This window comes from Oncorhynchus kisutch, linkage group LG7 (genome assembly GCF_002021735.2).
Source record: "Oncorhynchus kisutch isolate 150728-3 linkage group LG7, Okis_V2, whole genome shotgun sequence".
In the NCBI taxonomy this organism is placed as follows: domain Eukaryota; kingdom Metazoa; phylum Chordata; class Actinopteri; order Salmoniformes; family Salmonidae; genus Oncorhynchus; species Oncorhynchus kisutch.
The window spans coordinates 3,558,014-3,582,390 of NC_034180.2; the positions used below are offsets into that span (position 1 = coordinate 3,558,014).

The 24,377-nt window shown below is 42.2% G+C and overlaps 2 protein-coding genes across 4 annotated transcripts in view; both read right to left on the reverse strand.

Moving 5' to 3' along the window:
• LOC116374666 (F-box/WD repeat-containing protein 7-like) overlaps nucleotides 1-6,893 on the reverse strand; it is a 134,399-nt gene extending 127,506 nt beyond the window's left edge. The window contains exon 1 of one of the 2 annotated variants that reach the window (XM_031828390.1): nucleotides 6,449-6,893. The gene's annotated coding sequence lies outside the window, so the exon portion shown is untranslated. The remainder of the gene's footprint in view (nucleotides 1-6,448) is intronic. The other variant, XM_031828392.1, reaches the window with a different exon arrangement.
• Nucleotides 6,894-12,098: 5,205 nt separating this feature from the next.
• Nucleotides 12,099-23,896, reverse strand: LOC109894022 (transmembrane protein 154). 2 transcript variants are annotated; one of them, XM_031828393.1, is made up of 9 exons: nucleotides 23,670-23,896; nucleotides 21,980-22,051; nucleotides 21,777-21,842; nucleotides 21,604-21,663; nucleotides 20,598-20,771; nucleotides 20,200-20,257; nucleotides 17,744-17,820; nucleotides 17,170-17,216; nucleotides 12,099-13,896 (listed from the first exon to the last, which is right to left on the reverse strand). In XM_031828393.1, exons 1-8 carry the CDS (start codon nucleotides 23,788-23,790, stop codon nucleotides 17,182-17,184), a joined length of 663 nt encoding a protein of 220 aa, XP_031684253.1. In that variant the 5' UTR covers nucleotides 23,791-23,896; the 3' UTR covers nucleotides 12,099-13,896; nucleotides 17,170-17,181. The 2 variants fall into 2 exon arrangements, with proteins under 2 accessions (XP_031684253.1, XP_031684254.1); XM_031828394.1 differs by lacking the exon at nucleotides 21,604-21,663.
• Nucleotides 23,897-24,377: the final 481 nt, after the last annotated feature.

A 24,377-nucleotide genomic window follows, 5' to 3' on the forward strand; every position in this document is an offset into this window, starting at 1 on the left:
AACACAGCATTCCTAACCTAGCCCACAATGTCTGCTATGTGGATCGAGCAGTCAACAAGTCGAGCAGTCATTTGAAATAGCAAGAACATTTCAGAGAGACAACTCAGAAGGCGAAATCCATTAAAGCCATAATGGAATTAATTGCCCTTGAAAATCAAACGTTCTCTGTCGTAGGCGATGTTGGCTTTCGCCAACTGGTCGAGCACTAGTACACACTACCAAGTGTGCTATTTTTCAGATGTTGCCCTATCGGAGTTAAACTAATAGCGTCGATGCTATTAGCTTCATGACATGCATACTATGGAAAGCTGTTTGGGTCTTGCGTATCAAAAAAGATCGTAGCACTGTCAAAGCTGTACAAAAGTCTGCAAACAAGCAAACACCGGCCACAAACGAACGATGTGCTTACAATACCGCGTTGGTAATAAAGCATCATTTGTTTGACCGCAACTTCTGGGGTAGCTAGCTAGCACCAATACACCAGCCGGAAAACATTGACCAGTAGAAACTGCTGTCATTTACATTATTCTTAGCAATGATTTCTGAATCCTTGTGAGTAAGTATTAGCTAGGTAGCCACTTGTTCGCCTATTGAAATTGAACTTCAGATCATGAAAATAAATAGCTAGCCAGCTACTTAACTTCTTGGCGCACCCATCCAGTTAGCGGGATCATTTGTCAACAATCGCTGAATTGCAGAGCGCCAAATTCAAATTAAATTACTAAAAATATTAAATTTTCATGAAATCACAAGTGCAATATAGCAAAACACAGTGTAGCTTGTTGTTAATCCACCTGGCGTGTCAGATTTCAAAAAAGCTTTACAGCAAAAGCTTTCCAAGCGTTTATGTTAGGACATCTCTCTCAGCAGACAAAACATTACAAACAGCTAAAGTAGACACCTCACAAAAATCAAAAGATATAAAATGAATTGCTTACCTTTGATGATCTTCGGATGTTTGCACTCACGAGACTCCCAGTTACACAATAAAATGTTCCTTTTGTTCGATAAAGATTATTTTTAAATCCAAAAACCTCCATTTGGTTGGCACGTTTTGTTCAGAAATCCACAGGCTCGTGCAGACGAAAATTACAAATAGTATCCGTAAAGTTCGTAGAAACATGTCAAACGTTTTTTTAATAATCAATCCTCAGGTTGTTTTTACAAAAAAATAAATAGATAATATATCAACCGGACCGTAGCTTTTTCAATAGGAGAGAGAAAATGTCTGCTCCAAGCTGTTGCACATGCAAAACTCTGCTGGCACCCAGCCATCCACTGATGTGATCGTTCTCGCTAATTTTTCAGAATAAAAGCCTGAAACTGGATCCAACCATTAATCAAATAAGAACAGTATTATAAATTAGGGTTATTTTAGATGACACCTAGCTTTTTACAGTTGAAGTTGGAAGTGTTCACCTTCGCCAAATACATTAAACTCAGTTTTTCACAGTTTCTGACATTTAATCCTAGTAAATAGTCAGTTAGGATCACCACTTTATTTTAAGAATGTGAAATGTCAGAATAAAAGTAGAGATGTATTTTAGCTTTTATTTTGTTCATCACATTCCCAGTGGGTCAGAAGTTTACATACACTCAATTAGTATTTGGTAGTATTGCCTTCAAAATTTTTTACTTGGGTCAAACGTTCTGGGTAGCCAACCACAAGCTTTGGCCCATTCCACCTGACAGAGCTGGTGTAACTGAGTCAGGTTTGTAGGCCTCCTTGCTTGCACACGCCTTTTCAGTTCTGCTCACACATTTTCTATAGAATTGAGGTCAGGGCTTTGTGATGGCCACTCCAATACCTTGACTTTGTTGTCCTTAAGCCATTTTGCCACAAGAAGTATGCTTGGGGTCATTGTCCATTTGGAAGACCCATTTGAGGCCAAGCTTTAATTTCCTGACTGATGTCTTGAGAGAATGCGTCAATATACCCACATAATTTTCCTGCCACATGCCATTTATTTTGTGAAGTGCACTAGTACCTCCTGCAGCAAAGCATCCCCACAACATTATGCTGCCACCCTCGTGCGTCACGGTTGGGATGGTGTTCTTCGGCTTGCAAGCTTCCCCCTTTTTCTTCCAAACATAATTATGGTCATTATGGCCAAACAGTTCTATTTTTGTTTCATCTGACCAGAGGACATTTCTCCAAAAAGTACAATCTTTGTCCCCATGTGCAGTTGCAAACCATATTCTGGTTTTGGAGCAATGGCTTCTTCCTTGCTGAGCGGCCTTTCAGGTTCTGTGGATATAGATACTTTTGTACCCGTTTCCTCCAGCATCTTCACACGGTCCTTTTCTGTTGTTCTGGGACACTGGGTCCATGTGTGTGTGTTAACTACTTAACTGCACTAGAAAGCTTTTTAAAAAAGGCAGCTAAAATTTTGACAAATGGTCATCAGTATCGTTCTTTTGGCAAGGAAAATATCAGATATCGGCCAAAAATGTCATATCGGTGCATCACTCATTTGTATCTATTATTTGCAAACTTCATCATGAAATGAACAGCAGCAATACAAAACCATCACATTAGAGAGTACATTTCTCACACACTAGATGTGTAATTAAAGGGGAATTGCATTCAAATCAAAATGTGTTCATTTTCCTCCAGAAAACTGAGAAAATTGAATTTGGGAAAATAAAGAGAGCATTTCTTTTTTTGCTTTACCCAAGAAGGTTCCACTTCCAACCAACATGTACAGATTCATTTTGAGACAAACATTTTTAATTTTTTTTAGAAGTAACCATTATTAACCATTATAGTAGTATATGTATACTACCATTCAAAAGTTAGGGGCCACCTAGAAATGTTCTTGTTTTTGAAAGAAAAGCACATTTTTGTCCCTTAAAATAACATAAAATGTATCAGAAATACAGTGCAGACATTGTTAATGACTATTGTAGCTGGAAACAGCTGATTTAATGGAATATCTACATAGTTGCTGATAATGGGCCTATCACTCCTGTGTTCCAGCACGTTGTGTTAGCTAATCCAAGTTTATCATTTAAAAAAAGCTAATTGATCATTAGATATATATTAGCACAGCTGAAAACTGTTGTCCTGATTAAAGAAGGAATAAAACTGTCCTTCTTTAGACTAGTTGAGTATCTGGAGCATCAGCATTTGTGGGTTCGATTATAGGCTCAAAATGGCTAGAAACAAATTGTTCTGAGAAATGAAGCCTAATGAAGCCTATTCCATTCTAGGTTGAGAAACAGACAACTCACAAGTCCTCAACTGGCAGCTTCATTAAATAGTACCCGCGAACACCAGTCTCAACGTCAACAGTGAAGAGGCGACTCCGGGATGCTGTCCTTTTAGGCAGAGTTCCTCTGTCCAGCGTCTGTTCTTTTGCCCATCTTAAATTTTTATTGGCTAGTCTGAGATATGTTTTTTTCTTTGCAACTCTGTCTAGAAGGCCAACATCCCAGAGTCACCTCTTCACTGTTGACGTTGAGACTGTTTTTTTGCAGGTACTATTTAAAATGATGATAAACTTGGATTAGCTAACACAACATGCCGTTGGAACACAGGAGTGATGGTTGCTGATAATGGGCCTCTGTACGCCTATACACTTATTCCATTAAAAATCAGCAGTTTCCAGCTACAATAGTCATTTAAAACATTAACAATGTCTACACTGTATTTCTGATCAATTTGAAGTTATTTTAATGGACAAAAATGTGCTTTTCTTTAAAAAACAAGGACATTTCTAAGTGACCCCAGCGGTAATGTATATTGACACGAGGAAGGGGAGAGAAGAAGAATGTGCCTATTTAAAAAGATACATATTTTTGTTGTGTAGCTCTCGTGCTAAAAAAGGTTGGAGACCCCTGCTCTTTTACAACTCCCATAAAAAGGAGACTTATGTAGCCTATATTCATGACCTAATATTAATGGTATAGACTAAAGAAAAAACACCTGACGAGGTTAACCTCGCAAAGCAATCACACAGGCATTGAAGTGAGTAAGAGTCAGGCTATACATTACATGACTTGTGCGTATAAGATGTTGGTCAATCTGTTATTGAGTAGCGACAGGCAGTATCACCTTGGTAATTCCAAGCACAAACTGTACTGAGAATCGTGTGTGTACATGTTTTTATGCTGTGAGAGCAGCAGCAATGATTTTGTTATCTGTTATTTGCATGGCTGTAAGAGCATGATGCAAACGCTCTTGGATAAATCACCACTCGACACCAAAGGGTATTAAATGAGTGGACAATTTAATAACCAGGCCCGTAGGCTTAGAGTTTCAGAGGCCCTCAAAGAAACATCCAGACAGTCCACATTAACAATTTGGATTAATTAACATGAATGTGTTCCATCACTCATCTCTTACCAACATTTCTCCATCACCACCACAATCACTGTGAAAAAAGCTGTTATTCAGAGAGAGAAAAAACCTTTGGTTGTCCCACTTCCCGGCTTTCATTAGAGAGAAGAGTACTGCATTGTTTTATATATCTCTTGGAGTCCTTAAGGGCTTTCTCTCTCCCTCCCGCCTCTCTTCTTCCTTTCTGTTAGTCTGTGGAGGGCCTGAGCTCCGAGGAGTTATTGAGGACTCACTGTGCAGGGAGAGAGTAGAGAGGCTCTAAGCCTTATGAAGACAGAGGGACTGAGGGAGAAAGAGCAAGAGGAAAGCACAGAGGGAGTGTTAAAATAAATTAATTAGTTGAGCAGGAAAAGAAAAGGGTTTCCTTCATCTTACGTTCCTACGTTTAAGTTAACTTTATTTTGTCTTGTGCAGGGGACAACACAAAAAGGGACCACACTGAACTGCATGAGAACCCTCAGCACCAAGTCTTGAGAAGAAAGAAACTGGCTGTAGAGACTAGCAGTATGTACCTGCCTACAGGACAGTGCATTGTTATAGGCATACACCTTTATTTTGAGGAACTATAGGTAGCTATTCATGGGGCCCAGATTTGTTAGGGGAGAAACACAGCTGAAAAGACTATACAACTGGTGTCTTGTTTAACATTCCTAAGTGCTGCATCACATATCCTTACAGTTGTTAGAGAGGAGTCATCCGGTACATTCCATAAGGAAAATGGCACATACAGGAAGGGCAATAATACATTTGACAATAGTGATTACATAAGAAGAAAATGCAGGTATTGCCGACATGACACCTTATAGTCAGTCTTTCATAAGAGTAGACACCAAGTTTTGAAATGCACCGTTTACTTTACTTGATTCAGTGTGGCAACTCAGTCAAGTATGACAGTTAGTGATACTGGGAAGGTAACAGTAGTTACCTCAAAACCGCACATCAAACCTAACCCATCTCTCGCTCCCCATCATTGTAAATGGACCGTGCACACTTTGGCTAGTTTTTGTAACTATTGTTGTGTGATATCTAGGCTAGTTTGATACGTTTGCAACGTTACCCATACATAAAATCTTAAAGTGACAACAATATTATTTCAGTCCGTTTAAAAACAAATAACTAGCCAATATGAGAACTCACTGTGCTTGGACGTTTTGCCTAGGTGTACAGATATTGCTGTATTAGCTAGATGTATAGTTAGCAGGTGTTTGTTTTTATGCATGGTTTTTATGAAATGGTACATTTACAAAGAAAGAGTTGCATTTGCTATCCTCGCTTGATAATCTCGAATTTCTACATTCTCTGACTGATGCCATAGCCAGGAGCATGTGCTCGGATCACACTGGCGCTGTTCCTCGCGACTAGTAAAATGCACTCCAACACGTTAACCTTGCTTCACCAAACTTACGAAAAAACACGAAGAAAAATAAAATGTGATAAAGTACAATCGGATAAACGTTAGCTAGCGATGGTATCGAACTCGAAAGTAAGCTCTTACAAACTAAACGTTATTGTGCTTGCATGCTGTGTTGTAGCGAGTAAGTCAGGATGTTATGCTATCAGAAATTGGATGATTAGCATTAGCATAACAAAAGGAGACTGGCTTAGCGTGCGGTGCAATCTAGCTGGAAAGCTAACTCACTCTCCAACGAATCACTGAAATTATAAGCCAACACTAACGTTAGCATTCTCCCGAAACAAAACAAGCAAAATAAACATTAGACTTGTTTTTCGTGCAATGAAAGTGTCTTGTCAGCCAGCAAGATAGCTAGCTAGTGCTAGTTAAAGTCCAGCAGTTGGTTGGTAGCTAGCTACTAATGTTAGCCGATATGGACTACATTAGCTAGCCCCATTAGCTAGGTCAAGGTGGTCATGTTATTAATAACAAATGTATCCGTTTAACACATTTAATTCGTTCTCAATGTATATGCAAAACTGATGTTTACAAATAGCTTCATTTAGTGAAAAACACTTGCAGCTGGCTAGCAAGGAATTGCTAGCTATCTCGCTAAAGTTAGATAAACATTCCGCCGCTGACTGTCTGGCCCAGCGCTCTATTGTAACGATTTCTACGCCGGGACCGTCCACCCGTTTCCTTGTACCTCTTACCTCCGAAATTATCAGAGTAGAACACAGCAAAATGGACTCCGGCTCCTCTTGATGTGTCCAGAAAAACGGAGCGCTCCTCTTCAGGATACAGCTCACGTCGATGGCCCTTTTTGCCGCTGGGGTCTCCCTCCGCTTCGTATTTTCTCAGCAGTAGCTAGCTAGGCAACCTTCCCAGTTAGCCAACTGGCTAACCTCGGATACCACTCTCAATACTTTCGTTCCTGCTTAGATATGATGCCAAATTATAACATATTTCAATTCGTCCAACAGTTCGGGTCACCCACAGACAAAAAAAAATCCACTTGGGGATGGTGTATGGTCCGTGTCCAACCAGCATTGAAGGGGAATTAGCTGAAAATTAGACAGAGTTTATCCGCTTGATGCTCTCCGCTACCTCAAGCGATAGTGCTGTCGGTTCTCCGTTCACTGACTAGTAGAGAGTTGGTAGTCGCAGGATGATGACGACGCCAAAAACATTTTTTTTTAGAACGACGCAAACATGTTACGTCCGAAATAGTTGCTTGAACCTGTACTGTTTAGGGTAGTTATTATAATGAATATGATTGTTTTCACATAATTGGTCCAGTCTATTGGCTACTGTTTCTTATATTTCATACAAAGTGTGTGTGTGTGTGTGTGTGTGTGTGTGTGTGTGTGTGTGTGTGTGTGTGTGTGTGTGTGTGTGTGTGTGTGTGTGTGTGTGTGTGTGTGTGTGTGTGTGTGTGTGTGTGTGTGTGTGTGTGTGTGTGTGTGTGTGTGTGTGATTGTGCTCTTTATGTTTGTATCTTTTATTATTTTGTATTGTTGTTGCATTTTTTGGGATGATGTATACCATGTGTATCCAGTACATATGACTAATACAACTTGAAACTTGAAATGCATCTGTGTGAAAAACCCAGGAGATTCATACCAACCAATTTGAGTATAACGCTATTTCCTGGACCAGTGTCTAGCACAGCGCTGAAGCGAAGCGGCTGTGTGCCCGTCATTGTTTTGCTTTGTTTTACGGTCATTTCCATGTCCTGTATCTTAATCTGCCAGGGGGAGCTAGTCTGAAGGCCTGAGATATCACTAAGCGCCAAAGAATGTGATTCTGAGGAGCATGGAATTGACACTGGCACTGAGCCAACGAAAGCTGAAAAATATGCCTCAGAGTGAGAGTGAGTGAGGGAGAGCTTTTCCAGGCCAGGCAGACACAAATAAACTAAGAGCCTCTGTGGATAGCAGAGCAGCCCGGCAGTTGAAACCTCCACACGCAGGGAATCCTTATGTGGAAATTGAAAAGTCCCTCTGACTTGTCTGTCTTCATATTCTAATAGTACATTAGGTTTATTTGAGTATCCAGACAAAGTCAGAGGAATCAGTATGGTCATATTAGTTTTCACATTGAAATACAAAAGGCTTTGTTGGTGTTATATGTTTAGGCCACATCGCATCGTGCAACATGGAGTTGCGGAATATGAAGGGAAATGAATAACGTTAACATCCTATATGTCTCATGTCTCGGGACAGACCCAGGCTCCATAGAACATATGTCTCAGACCCAGGCTCCATAGAACATATGTCTCAGACCCAGGCTCCATAGAACATATGTCTCAGACCCAGGCTCCATAGAACATATGTCTCAGACCCAGGCTCCATAGAACATATGTCTCAGACCCAGGCTCCATAGAACATATGTCTCAGACCCAGTCTCCATAGAACATATGTCTCAGACCCAGGCACCATAGAACATATGTCTCAGACCCAGGCTCCATAGAACATATGTCTCAGACCCAGGCTCCATAGAACATATGTCTCAGACCCAGGCTCCATAGAACATATGTCTCAGACCCAGGCTCCATAGAACATATGTCTCAGACCCAGTCTCCATAGAACATATGTCTCAGACCCAGACTCCATAGAACATATGTCTCAGACCCAGTCTCCATATAACATTTAGAATACGGCAGGAATCCAACAATGACATAGTGTCAGCTCTGTATGTTAAACCTCTGGACAGGGACACAACAGGACAGCTTATTGCTGTGACGATTCTCAATTTACACCGCGATATTCCTCACATAACTGCACACATTACTCCGATTAACATGGAGCCTAGGCTAGGCTGTCCAGACCACAGCTACAGAGGGGGAAAAACACAACAAATGGCTTCCATCTGTTTCTATGACTGCTCCACCACTAGCATCCAGACCAGTGCTGCTGGAGAGTGTTCAGCCACGTTTGGCTGTTAAGACACTCACTGGAATTGGGTCTGGCCTGTGCATTCTCATTGTGCCTTTTTCTTACAAATCATAACTCCGCTCTCAGAAACAGACAAGGCTTCCCATTCTATTTGCGTCATATGTTGTTTAAAGACCAATGACAAATCCCAGATGCCTTTCATCTCGCTCACAAAGTCTGAACTGAGTCTCGACTTGCGCCGCAGAGTTCATAGTTTGACACACACCCAATGTCCATTGATGGGCTTCTGTGTTGTGTTGAGAAATAGAGGGTCGTAGTCAGTGATGGTGAACTGCTGTTGTCTGCTGACCATTAGGTTGGATGGTGGTCATGTGGCTAGTCTGTGTAATGATGGATGGAATGTGGGTTTCATCATAATAATACAAAGCTTTCTCACATTCAGGAACTTCTTTGCTCTGTTTTGACTAGATTAAACCATTACTCTGAGGTCAAGCCCTTACAACTGCCAACATGACCATAGGGAAACACAGCTCTTACTCTGTACAATAGGGAAGATGACATTGGTATTGTTTGTATAGGCCTTTCCCTGTGCAGTAGTTAAATAAGCTCACAGAGGAAGAATATAGCTCAGTTGGCTGCATCAGGGTTTCTTGCTGTGAATGAAAGGGTTAACCCAGTATTGCCGGGAAAGGATCATGTGTTGCTCATCGGGCGTGCTGTGCCACACACAGCAGCAGCAGAGTGCAGTGTGGGATCTCATTTCTTTGATGATGAGTGCGGGAAGGAAGGGGGCTTTTCTCTTCTCGCCAGACATGACTCTTCAAGAGGGCCTAGGCCTGGAGGAAAAGTGTGTCACTATCATAGAGGATGATACCACACACACACACACACACACACACACACACACACACACACACACACACACACACACACACACACACACACACACACACACACACACGCGTCTGTTTCCCCGGTGCGTACTGTGGCTGTGTGGGATTACCCTCTGCCCACTGGTTCAGTGTAGTAGGTAGCATAGATAAGCCACACACAAACAGAAAGATGAAGAGATGAGAAAGAGGTCGCCTCAGAACACCGCAGCCTCTCTGGAAAAGGAAAACATGACTGACTGTGTGGCTGAGAGAGAGAATTGATTAGAGGTGACAGTAACAATGGCTCAGGCCAGATAATGATACAGTGCACTACAGTAAGCCATGAATCCAGTACAGGGCAGAACAGACTGAGGATAGTGAACACAGAGAGAGAAACAGAAACCTGATATGGCATTTGAATTGAATGTACAGTGTTGATATCACAGATTTCATGGATTTCAGATAAATATATTTTTATGCTCTGGCAGGGCAGAATGAACACAGACAAAACAAGGGGGACTTGATGAATGTATTGATCTCTCAGAGAGATGTATTTACGTATCTCTGTGAACCGTCATTCATCAGTCTGTAGATTCACTTATTAGTTTCCCATGAATAGATACTGTATCGTTTGTATAAAGAAAAGTTATTTGCAAGTTGACCCAAATCTCAGAAGAACACTTCTAGCTAATCATCTTGTCTTCTATTTTTCTCACGCACAAGAAGTCGTCTTGTCATCTTGGCTGGTCTCCTATCTCTTTGGATTATCTCATCTGTTTATTTTAAGTGGCCTTTGTCTGATATCAGTGAGCGTCAACATTAGGCTTAGGTCATGTTTAGGTTGTGTCAGATCACCTTGTATGAGCGGCCCTTTCTGCTACGTACAAAGACACAACACAAAACAGAGCAACCAGAATCTAGCTCTGACTGTGAGAACAATGCTCACAGCCCTGGAAATGCCCATATTTTCACATACACTGCTGTCATGAAGGTTACATATGAAGCAGTCTGAGGTCAACTACCATACACTGCAGGCTGTCATGAAGGTTACATATGAAGCAGTCTGAGGTCAACTACCATACACCGCTGTCATGAAGGTTACATATGAATCCGTCTGAGGTCAACTACCATACACCGCTGTCATGAAGGTTACATATGAATCCGTCTGAGGTCAACTACCATACACCGCTGTCATGAAGGTTACATATGAATCCGTCTGAGGTCAACTACCATACACCGCTGTCATGAAGTTTACATATGAATCCGTCTGAGGTCAACTACCACACGCTGCTGTCATGAAGGTTACATATGAATCCGTCTGAGGTCAACTACCATACACCGCTGTCATGAAGTTTACATATGAATCCGTCTGAGGTCAACTACCACACACTGCTGTCATGAAGGTTACATATGAAGCAGTCTGAGGTCAACTACCAGTCCAGTGTAATATGTGGTAGTATAATAGTTATTAGCTGATCCTTTTTGCATTTCAACTGTTAACAATTACAGTAAGTTCAGAATCAGGTAAAGTAATATTTAGGGGCAACCTTTCCCTGGGGTGTGCAGTAGAGTTCCAACACACGCAGTGCTATATCAACTAGATGTTTATTTATTTATTTCACTAGGCAAGTCAGTTAAGAACAAATTCTTATTTAACAATGTCGGCCTACCCCAGACAACGCTGGGCCAAGTGTTCCCCACCCTATGGGACTCCCAATCACAGCCAGATGTGATAAAGCCTGGACTTGAACCAGGGACTGTAGTGACGCCTCTTTCACAGAGATATAGTGCCTTAGACCGCTGCGCCACTCGGGAGCCCAAACTATATCAGATATATCTGACGAGATGTATTTATTTTTTGATCAAATGTTTATTTAGTTTAATTTATATTGACATAGGGGTACAAATAAAATTTGGAGGAGACACATTAACCCTCCTCCCTGCCCCCCCAACCTCCTTCACTCAACACTATTTATAAAGTAGATCTATGGACTTCTTAAATGACTTTAAAAGGTCTCCTCTAGACACTCATCAAAAACCGCCAGACATTTCAATGATCTAAAGAGATAAAAACATGTTTATATGCCATATACTGGCACTGTAACTGTCCAGGTGAAAAGCAGAAACACTGGTGGGAGACCTTGAGCTGGTGTTTCAGACAGCACATTGGTAATGATGTAACGAGAGAGAGAGAGAGAGAGAGAGAGAGAGAGAGAGAGAGAGGAGAGAGAATAGCGACTCCATCTCTCCTGGCGTTTATTCCTTATTGATATGCATAGCTTTCCAGGATGTCTGTCCTTGCTGCTCTTCGCCAGCCTCCTCTAATATGAATTCCATTACCATCCAATGAGCGTCCATCAGGTATATGGAGGGAAGAGAGGGTAGAGAGAGGGTAGAGGGAGGGGGATGGGGGATGGGTTTCTGGCTCTACCACACACACCGGTGGAGGCTGCTGAGGGGAGGACGGCTCATAACAATGGCTGGAACGGAGCATATGGTCCGTCCTCCCCAATTAAGTTGCCACCAACCTCCTGTGACGCATACAGGGACAGACGAAGTGGCACACATTAATGGGCCCGCGCACGCAAACAAAATAGCGCGTCACAGATTTATTGAGGATTTACAAATATGCAAATATATTGGCAGGACAGTTGGTTCCTTATTGAAATGACTATAACTACTGCTGTAACACTTGGATTACTGACAAGTATGAGAACCTAACAGAGATTGAGGGACCACATTCACTCCTATGACCATAAGCAAATATCAATATTTGTATCAAATCAAGCACAATATACACAGTTAAAAAATATACATGCGAGTAAAAAAAATATCTTCCACATATTTACAATGAAAGTTACTGCAAAATACTGACTGTCACGTAGAGCTGAGCAAAACATTTATACATCGATGTGACGAGAATTTGTAGATTCAGATTGCATATCAACAACACCACTATCATTGGAGGAAAAACATATTCAACCAATGAAAGACAGTGTACCATCAACAGGAATTACATGCTTAGGATGTAATGACAGTAATTGTGAAATACTGTTTCTCAAAGAAAATAATGGAAAACAAAACATCACAAGACCGTCACTATATATAACAACCAAACAGAAATTTGCACTCTGTGAAAATATCTCACAGACTATCTCAGAAATTACCTTCCCGAATCCCTCTTGAATTCTAAACAGCTTTAGCATTGCGTGATGCGCATATACCAAAGCAAAGCAGTGTACCAGCAGTTCTCAGTTATCTCATGCATAAAACAATAGACAGGGTTTCGTAATTAGAGTCGGAGTTTGTGAGAGAGAGAGAGACAGAGAGATAGATCCACATGCAGTCTGTGTAACTACAACCAGAAGGGACAGAGCAGAGGAGAGGAGGAGACATTAGTCTTTAGCATAAACATTTGAGCCATCATATCTATCATGGGACTGGGTTAGAGCCATCATATCTATCATGGGACTGGGTTAGAGCCATCATATCTATCATGGGACTGGGTTAGCTGGCCATTGGAATAAGGCTATATACCATCTGGTCTGGCTTTACTGTGGGCATGGAATATGTGTTTATGTTGTAAAGGGGAGGGCCTGTAGGATCTTTGGAGGTCAAGTCCTGATATTGTTGTCTGGGTGTCAGAACATGGCTACCGACACCCGCTTTCAGCAATAGTTTTACACGTTTTACTCCACAGGAGGCTGCTGAGGGGAGGACAGCTCATAATAATGGCTGGAACGGAGCGAATGGAATGGCATCAAACGCATGGAAACCAAGTGTCTGATGCATTTGATACCATTCCACTCATTCTGCTCCAGCCATTACCCCGAGCCTGTCCTCCTCAATAAAGGTGCCACCAACCTCCTGTGTTTTACAAAAGACAGTAAAACAATGACATAAAAAGTGTATATGAAGTTGAAACAATGACTAAAAAGGCACAGTACTGAGTTGAAGGCGTTGCAAAAAGCATTCATTATTAGGCCGACCACAATCAGGATCCGTGTAGTGAAAGGACTATTGCCACACACTGTTTCTCCAGAGAGTCGATACCACAGTACATTTGATGCAGATTTTAAGATGTTACGTTCTAAAAACATTTAACTTGTGCATTTATTGTTTCTTGTCTTTTGTTTATGCTGAAATGGAAAATAAATTCAGCATTTCCTGTTTTTTTGCAGTCACCTTGGCGGAGGTGTTGCTTTCTTGTTGTCAATGTGGTCGGTTGATGACGTTGCTTTGACATTGACATGAATAGAAGAAGCCTACAGTGCTGCTGGGTAACAGAATGTCCTTCCCTGCGATGGGGAAATGTCCTTTGTCACCGGCAGTACAGCAAGAGGACGGTTGGGAGAGAGAATTGACTGACTCCGTGACTCTTTAGGGACTAGCCTATAGGAGACAGACAGGGAGAGGTCATGTGACGACATACAGTACAGTACATGTTCATTCAATCAATAGAATAACATCCTTCATCGGAAGGAGTGACGTGATGTTTTAACATTCGTTTGGTTGTCACACCGGACCCTCTGACCTACAGTATGTAACTCACAAAGGTCCTTGGGAAGGAATGAGAATGATGTCATTTCACAATCAGCTGGCATGTTGATCTAGTCTACACCAAACAGTCAATAAATCCCCCGTTGGAAACAGATATTTACAGTTGATTTTTATGTAGTTACAGTAGGTCTACAATAGGGCAGGCTGTCTACAGCAGTGGAGGCTGGTGGGAGGAGCTATTGGAGGACAGGCTCATTGTAATGGCTGGAATGGAATTATGGAACGGGGTCAAAAAAGTGGTTTCCATATGTCTGATGTGTTTTATACCGTTCCATTTATTACATTCCAGCCATCACAATGAGCCCGTCCTCCAAATAGCTCCTCCCACCAGCATCCACTGGTCTACAGTAGGCCTGCCCTACACAGTTAACTGAGAGTAGTCTATGACCCTCCATAAGGTGGACCCTTATGGCACGCTGCAAACCAACAGAACCCTGGGGGTAAAAAAGCTGTGTGTGAATGGCGTGAGCTCACAGCTAGTCTAATGGACCTTGACCCTCCCAGCCTTTCTGAGAGAGAGAACAAGGGGCCATCCCAACGCCCTGTTGCGCCACACTTCCATGCATGCCTGTGGTAATCACTAACAGATGTCAGGACTCTTCCTGCTTCAGAGGGTTAGAAGGTTACGATGGGTACAGAGGACTAGGGGACAGAGTTCAGCAGCCACTGTGTGTGTGTGTGCCCTTATATCAGTAAGTGAGGCAGTAAGTGAGGCATGTGTTTGTGCAGTCATGTGTATATTTCTGTGCGTGTGAGTGTTTGTGTGGGAGTATGTGAGACTCTGTCTCGCTCTGTATCTGTATTTGTTTGTGTGTGTGTGTGTGTGTGTGTGTGTGTGTGTGTGTATATGTATGTGTGTGTGGCCACCACATATCAAAACAAACTATGCAAGGGGAACAGAAATGACTATTGTGGTAGGCCAGGTGACTGCAGGCTGACTTCGGTCGTTAGTTGAGCGGTGTTTCCTCTGAGATTGGTGCAGATGGCTTCCGGGTTAGGCAGGCGGGTGTTAAGAATTGAGGTTTGGCGGGTCATGTTTCGGAGGATGCATGACTCAATCTTCGCCTCTCCCAAGCCCGTTAGGGAGTTGCAGCGATGAGAAAAGATCGCAATTGGATATCACAAAATTGTGGGAAAAAAACAGGGTAAAATACAAACCCCCCCCAAAAAACAGAAATTACTGTTGCTAAATTGGGCTCCCGAGTGGCACAGCAGTCTAAGACACTGCGTCTCAGTGCAAGAAGCGTCACTGCAATCCCTGGTTTGAATCCAGGCTGCATCACATCTGGCCGTGATTGGGTGGCGCACAATTGGCCCAGCGTCATCTGGGTTTGGCCGTCATTGTAAATAAGAATTTGTTCTTAACTGATTTTCCTAAATATCTGCACATGATGAGTATGTACACTACCATTCAAAAGTTTGGGATCACTTAGAAATGTCCTTGTTTTTTGAAAGAAAAGCAAAAAAAATGGTCCATTAAAATAACATCAAATTGATCAGAAATACAGTGTAGACATTGTTAATGTTGCAAATGACTATTGTAGCTGGAAACGGTAGATTTTTTATTGAATATCTGCATAGGCGTACCGATGCCCATTATCAGCAACCATCACTCCTGTGTTCCAATGGCATGTTGTGTTAGCAAATCCAAATTTATCATTTTAAAAAGGCTAATTGATCATTAAAATAACGTTTTGCAATTATGTTAGCACAGCTGAAAACTGCTGTTCTGATTAAAGAAGCAATAAAACTGGCCTTCTTTAGACTAGTTGAGTATCTGGAGCATCAGCATTTGTGGGTTCGATTACAGGCTCAAAATGGCCAGAAACAAAGACCTTTCTTCTGAAACTCATCAGTCTATTCTTGTTCTGAGAAATGAAGGCTATTCCATGCTAGAAATTGCCAAGAAACTGAAGATCTCGTACAACGCTGTGTATTACTCCCTTCACAGAACAGCGCAAACTGTCCCTAACCAGAATAGAAAGAGGAGTGGAAGGCCCCGGTGCACAACTGAACAAGAGGACAAGAGCATTAGAGTGTCTAGTTTGAGAAACAGACGCCTCACAAGTCCTCAACTGGCAGCTTTATTAATCGTACCTGCAGGTTGGTGGCACCTTAATTGGGGAGGACGGGCTCTTGGTAATGGCTGGAGCGGTATAGGTGGAATGGTATCAAATACATCAAACAAGGGGCGAACCTTTCAATGGGGACAGAGGGGACATGTCCCCCGCCACATTCTGAAATTGCATTTTTGTTCCCCCGAGCTTTATCATTGGAATGTGATACAAAACGAGGCAATGGTGTGCTTTAGGACCATGTGGACGCCTCCGAGCGGTCAGGTAGGCTGTTTAGAGTATTTATCCGACTGGATAAAAAATACAAAATAATGTCCCTCCCACTTCTAAAACAAAAGTTGCACCACTGCATCAAAAATGTTGTTTTCAAGTGTTTGATGCCATTCCATTTGCTCCCTTCGGGGCATTGTTATGAGCCGTCCTCCCCTCAGCAGCCTCCACTGACCAAGGCCTGTATTTATAAAGTATCACAGAGTATGTGTGCTGATCTAGGATCAGGTCTCCCCATCCATGTCCATCTTATTACTTATGATCTAAAAGGCTAAACTGATCCTAGATCCTTTCTCTTAATCAAATGATAGACTGTTGAGTTTCATGTTACAGTAACAGCAGGACAGGTCAACCCACGTCAACAGCAACAGGTCATGTTATTATGTCACCAGAACAGCACATTATGTCATCACCAGGCTGTCTGTCCTCCCTCCCTGTTCCTGAGTTCCATTGATGGGTGTGACTGACGCATTCGCCAGTCACCACCTTGGACTCTATTCAATCCGTATTACAGATATTCAGCGTTAAAGCGTGATTGAAATGTAAATGAAATATTCCGCTATAGCGGAGACTACGTTCACGGTGAACGCTGCCTTTGTTGGCACAATCGGGATTACCTTTACATTTATATCGCGCAATCTGTAACGATACAGTGATGCATATTGAGCCCATTATCTTATCCTGCAGCGTTGCTACATTAACAGCAAAGTACAGTAGAGTTGACTACTATAGTGTTAGTAAATAACAGGTGTATGTTTACCATGATCTCATGTTAGATCCCTTGTCCAGAGTCCATTCGAACGCCACCTAAAAGAAACAAATTGACAGCTCATGTGACGAATACAATATCCCTGTATAAATCTCAAACAATATGGACATTTACTGTCTACGAATAGCTTTCCTATCAGTATGGACTTAGATATTTAAAAGTGCACATATAAAAGGAATTGACTCCAGTCTAGTCCATGCATGAACGCTATCGTCACACTTGCAGTGGCTCAGTAGTAAAGTATACAATGGCGCCCTCTATTGGAGAAAAGTTACACTCAACCAACCTGTTTTCACAGTGGCATTTATCAGGGAAAGGCATGTGATTGCACATGTCCAAATTTCAATGACAAAACAGGAGTGAGCAGTCAACAGAGTTTACAACAGACAGATCTTCGTATTGTGAACCAAGAGTAGTCTAATGCTTGGAGAACAAGGACGACTATTGCCAACTAACATACAAGATATACAGCCTCAGCTCAGATGGTTCCAGTTATATATTATTGTCAAAGATCATTATTAGTGGGCTGCTATACATTTTCTTTTGGGGTTTTAAGATGACTCACCATCTTTATTCATCCACTGTTCCAGGTCTTCCATCTCCAGCTCCAACACAGAGGGGACATCATCCTCAAACATGGGCCTGGAAAACAACATCGTCAGCCCGTCGTATTAGAGTTTTGGCATTAGAAAATGACAAAATACAAACATCTACTGTTGAGGTATAAAGACAATCCAAAACAGTTGAGGGGTTTCTCACACGGTGTACTGGTCTCAAATTAAACTCCTTAGGAATATGCTGTTTTTCACTGATTTCCACCCAAAACTGTTCGTATTTGAATAAGCACTGTCCTTCCCTCCAATAGAGTTTGACATGATTTTCTACTCAAGGCCATTTGAGTGGTAGTATTGCTGTTTCCCACAGGGGGGCGCTCTCGTCATTGACTATAGTTTTCTGTCAATGCGCTGAAGTCATCATGGACACATGATTGGCTTAGAGAGAGAGAGAGAGAGCACTCATGTGCAGTGTAAAGTTTTGACAGGAGATCGTTTTTGACGATGTTAGTCTTTCTCTTACACTAAAGATACCTTAGTCATACCGTACATTCTCACTCACATGGTGGCTGGTTACCAGGGAAAGTGTGTCATGTCATAGCAGGAGGAACTTGAGCTTTGCCATATTTCTGCTGAAATGCTTTTCATTAGTTCAAACACTTCAATTAACACATGACTATATACTTTATGTCAGATATGAGAGACTGGTGCATGTGTGTTTGTGTGAAACAACTTGTTGAGGAAAAGAGCACACACACACACACACACCCCCACACAAACAGAGAGAGAGAGACACACACACGGCACACGCACACACACGCCTGTTTCAAACTCCACAACATCTTTCTTTCTAAACAGGAAATATCAAACAGAGGCGAGAAAGGGTGAGGTCAAAATCATACCAAGGAAACAGATTTACCGCCATATATGAATTTAAGTGACTGCAACTTCAAACGTATAGAGAGCACAGTCAAGACAGCAGTAGCCTAGATACAGTGCATTCGGAAAGTATTCAGACCCCTTGACTTTTTCCACATTTTGTTATGTTACAGCCTTATTCTAAAATGGATTAAATTGTTTTGTCCCTTCATCAATCTACACACAATAACCCATAATGACAAAGCAAAACCAGTTTTTTAGACATCTTTGCAAATGTATAAAAAATATCACATTTACTTAAGTATTCAGACCCTTTACTCAGTACTTTGTTGAAACACCTTTGGCAGTGATTACAGCCTTGAGTCTTTTTGGATATGACGCTACAAGCTTGGCACACCTGTATTTGGGGATTTTCAGGTCTCTCCAGAGATATTCAATCGGGTTCAAGTCCGGGCTCTGGCTGGGCCACTCAAGGACATTCAGACTTGTCCCGGTGTGCTTAGGGTCATTGTCCTGTTGGAAGGTGAACCTTCGCCCCAGTCTGAGGTCCTGAGCGCTCTGGAGCAGGTTTTCGTCAAGGATCTCTCTGTACTTTTCTCCGTTCATCTTTATCTCAATCCTGACTAGTCTCCCAGTCCCTGCCGCTGAAAAACATCCCCACAGCATGACGCTGCCACCACCATACTTCACCGTAGGGATGGTGCCAGGTTTCCTCCAGACGTGACACTTGGCATTCAGGCCAAAGAGTTCAATCTTGGTTTCATCAGACCAGAGAATCCTTTTTATTATGGTCTGAGAGTCCCATAGGTACTGTTTGGCAAACTCCAAATGGGCTATCATGTGCCTTTTACTGAGGAGTGACTTCTGTCTGGCCACTCTACCATAAAGGTCTGGTTGGTGGAGCGCTGCAGATATGGATGTTCTTCTGGAAACTTCTCCCATCTCCACAGATGAACTATGGAGCAATGTCAGAGTGACTATCGGGTTCTTGGTCACCTCCCTGACATTGGCCCCACTCCCCTGATCGCTCAGTTTGGCCGAGCGGCCAGCTCTAGGAAGAGTCTTGGTGGATCCAAACCTCTTCCATTTAAGAATCTATTTAGTGTTTTTTTAGGTTTACAGTTTTGGACCCTTGTGTACTAGGCAGTAAGTGAAACTCACTACACATTAGCACAGTTTACCTGATTTATTTCTGCTGTGTTCTTGTGGACCTTCAATGCTTTTCCAAATCATGTCCAATCAATTGAATTTACCACAGGTGGACTCCAAGTTGTAGAAACATCTCAAGGATGATCAATGGAAACAGGATGCACCTGAGCTCGATTTCGAGTCTCATAGCAAAGGGTCTATATACTTACAGTATGTAAATAAGGAATTTCTGTTTTTTTGCCCCAAAAAATGTAAAACCTGTTCTCACCTTGTCATTATGTGGTATTGATTGTAGATTGATGAGGGAAATACATTTAAAAACATATATATATACATTTTAGAATAAGGCTGTAATGTAACAAAATGTGGAAAAAGTCAAGGGGTCTGAAAACTTTCCGAATGCACTATATAACTTCATAGTACAGTGTTCAACACTTACATTGGAACTTTTTCTGTGTCATCGCTACCATGCAAATATTTATCCTCTTCTACGTTATCTGGAATAGGAAACCATCATTATAGCCAACATCGTGCACCACCTAATAAAGTCATGTCAAAGTATATTAACAATATCCCCTGTATTGTGGTTGAGTACACAACTGTAGGCCTACAGACTATTCTAAATAAGTGTGCACAAAGCTAAACATACCCCAACTCAGAGCTGTTTTTCACGTCATAGTGTTGTAAAGTACCCATGCAATGAAAAGTACAACTGAATTGTACAGTACATCTAGTCATAAGCAGATCTGTCATGGTGTATGAGAATGGGGTCATGTCGCCTGTTGCTTCTCATCACGTGGACATATTTCCAGCTATAGCACAGTTCTCATGACTTACCAGAATTGCTCTTTCCTTTCTGATTCCATCTGCGGTTGATTATGACTACTCCCACTACCATGGCGATTATCACAACCACCAGCACAACAGGAACCAGGACGAAGGTGAGACTCAGACTGTCCTCCAGTGATGCTTCAGAGGATTTGAGATGATCCTCTGTCGTGGAAATTTCCTCTATTTACCAAATCATGGGAGCAAACCACACACACAAGTCAGAGTTAGTTATCAAAGTCCATCTTTAATTATATGAGCTCTATCACAATCCTGTGACTCTCAGGCAATTCAGTGTCTAACCATGAATTCTCTGAGAAACCCTTCCACATTTCAAATGAGGTCCTTTATAGCAAAGACACACACAGGATAAGACAGCATCGGCATAATTCATCGTTCAGCTTTGTCTCCTTTCTCAAACCCCAGAACCATAAACCAACCCTCCATATCAACAGGCATATATCAAATTGTCATTTAGATACAACCAACTCTAAATACAACCAATCCTATCTTGACAAGATCACAGAGACACACTGACTGGCACACAGACATTGTGGAGCCAAGAGATATGTTTACACATGATGATACTTTGACCTCTCCCCTCTCTGCGGCCCATGCAACTTAGTCTTGACATAGAACAGATACTGCAAACCCTGCCACAGTATTATACAAAAATAACATTCTTGATGAGAAGTAATTTACACACATTTGATGAATATAAAACATCTTACATATGTTACCAACAAATTCTGATTCTTCCACGACACCTCCCCTGGAGGAGGAACCATCATGGTGGGAAACTGATCATGACGCTACACATGTAACACCAGCTTGTCTGCAATGTTTCTGCAATTATTTTCACCATCTCAATAACTGTTTCTAACACACGGTTTTCTTAAACACTACATCAGTGTTGTTGTTTGTGTTCAATCAATCAAATCAACCAAGTTTATTTTATAAAGCCCCTTTTACATCAGCAGTTGTTACAAAGTGCTGATGTACTGATGTAATATACCTTCTATATTGACACCTGGACTGAATCCAGAACCAGATTCAGCTTCAGTCTCATATCCCTCTGAAATGACATGAAATGAAATGAAAAACCAGAGGGCTTTTTTTTGTTGTCATGCAAGGCTCTGATGGAAATCAGGTAATGGAATTGTGTTATGGAGACAGGTGTAATCTCACCTGAAGGACTCTCAGATGATAGGTATGAGTCTGGTGTAGGGGTAGCATCACTTACAGTTGGGATCACTGGGGACATTGAGAAAAGTATCAACACAAACACAACTACTGCCAAACCCGTTGGAAAGGGACAGTTATGAGCTATTGCCACCAGGTTGTGTTGGAGGAGTATGCACATGGGGGAGCAGACAACAGCTAAAGCTCACCTGAGAACCAAGCATCATTTTCTGTTTGTGTTTCTTCAACAGTACTTGTGTCCTCATCACCCTGGCAGAACACTGCAATGAATGAAAGAGTCCATGGTTAAGCAACATAGGGCCAGGAGTTCTTCATTATAACACGTCCTGACCTCAAGCCTACGGTATAACGAGAGCCAAGAGTTTTCCCGGGTCACTTGGCCAGGAAAAGAAAAATCATCATCCTAGTTTTATGCAATTTAGAATATTGCGGATTCATAAAAAAACCCACGAAAGACTCCACTATGTGCAAACTACACTCAGTCAGACAGTGTGATACTGTTTCCTAGAAAAGGGAGTTTAAACAGTCATCAGATCTTTGGATGTGAATCAGTTTGGGCCTGTCAGTAGTGTACTTGGTTGAGAGCTGTGGCCTTAATCATGTTTAACTAAATGAGCCGATGTGTCATACACTCTTCCAAAAAAGGGTTCCAAAGGGGTTCTTCAGCTGTCCCCATAGGTAACCTTTTTTGATTTCAGGTAGAACCCTTTTTGGTTAAAGGTAGTACCCCTTTGGGGTACATGTAGAACCCCAAAAGCGTTCTATCTGGAACCAAAAAGGGTTCTTCAAAGGGTTATACTATGGGGACAGCCTGATAGCACCTTGATAGCACCTTTCTTTGTGTAGGTTAACCCCAGACATTCCAAGAAGCATCACAGACACATCTTACTGTAAATGTTTGGGCGTGTACAGTGTAATTCAAAATGAATGTGTTGAGGAGACATGGACATGGCATTAAAAACCCTTCCAAATGAACGTATCCCTTGGTTACCCGCCAGTGGATACAGTGATAAAGGCAAGGCACATACAGTATACTGGCAGTAGACTCTATGACTCTTTCAACTCAAAAGAAGTATCACACAGATGGAAATAACGTGCACCACAGAGGGAACAAACTGTGCCATTAGAACCTGGGTAATGCCATTAGAACCTGGGTAATGCCATTAGAACCTGGGTAATGCCATTAGAACCTGGGTAATGCCATTAGAACCTGGGTAATGCCATTAGAACCTGGGTAATGCCATTGCGAAAATGTTTCTGTTAATGGTTTTCCTACCGACAAAACACAATGTTCTCGTTCTTTTGGGTCTTTTGAAGATGGGTCTTTTGAAATGAAACAGGAACATCAACGTTTCACTGTGTTTATAGCTGATTCTTATCGTTCGTAACTAACTACCTGTTGCAAGAAGGGATGTGAACTCAGCCTCTTTCACAACTGACATGTGACAGAAATGTACAAAGACAATCACATTCGTTTGAATAGAAGTGAACAAGCTCTCGGAGAGCTATTCAAATATTCAACTTCAGAAAGCATTGTGAAGCCACTCAAAGGCACATGTAACCATACAGCAGGTACAGTGTGTAAGACCTACTGGATAGAATACCATGTAGTCAAAAGGCCTAGAACTTTCACTATCTCTTCATAAAACGTGTCCACACATATTTCAGCAGCCACCACCCGCCAATATCAACCACATTTCAGCAGACTATTACATTCTCAGGCAAACTGGAAAAAAAGAACAGAACAGAGAGACACCAAGAGAAAACAGACAGGTCATGAAAGTGAGTGAATGTAGGAGAGTAGAGAAAGCCATGAAAGCTCTGTTTCCATTGAGCAGTAAGGGCAAATAATCTTTCCAATCCACAGTCCACACCTACCAGTCCCAGCCAGGCAGGCTGTCAGAGCCAGCAGCAACATGATCGACGATGGGGTCATTTCCCTGTGGCCTCTCCTCCCTCTCGTCCTTGTGTTACCATGGACAGGATCAGCAGCAGACATAGTGACATTGTGTGGTGGTGGTGCCCATTTCCTTCTGCCTACTCATGTCTGTCACGGCATCCTACTTCCTGATTCTGGGCTGCTTTTGACTCACCTAGAGGGGGAGGGAGAGAATGAGAGAGAGGGCGAGGGAGGGAGGGAGGGAGGGAGGGAGGGAGGGAGGGAGGGAGGGAGGGAGGGAGGGAGGGAGGGAGGGAGGGAGGGAGGGAGGGAGGGAGGGAGGGAGGGAGGGAGGGAGAAAAAAAGAGATGGAGAGAAAGAGAAAGAGTACACAGCCACATAGCTACACACACCCAGCTGGATCACTCTTGCGGATGTGATGCAATTAACTGTGTGCCTGTAGCCACAAGCCTGGCAGCTCCTCTGCTCTCTGCGGAAGCAAAATCCTCCCAGTTAAGGTATTCAAGCACTCTGGGCATACCAAAGAGAAGACAAGAGCACAGCAAACTTACTAAATGGGGGAAAGGAAAATGTTTTGCTTAGTTACATTCAGTAAGGAGCAGCTGGTAGTTGTTCCCTGTTACACTGGTCTCCTGAAGGACCAGGTAAACTTCTGTTTGGGTTTGAATTCAAACCGCTAACAGGGT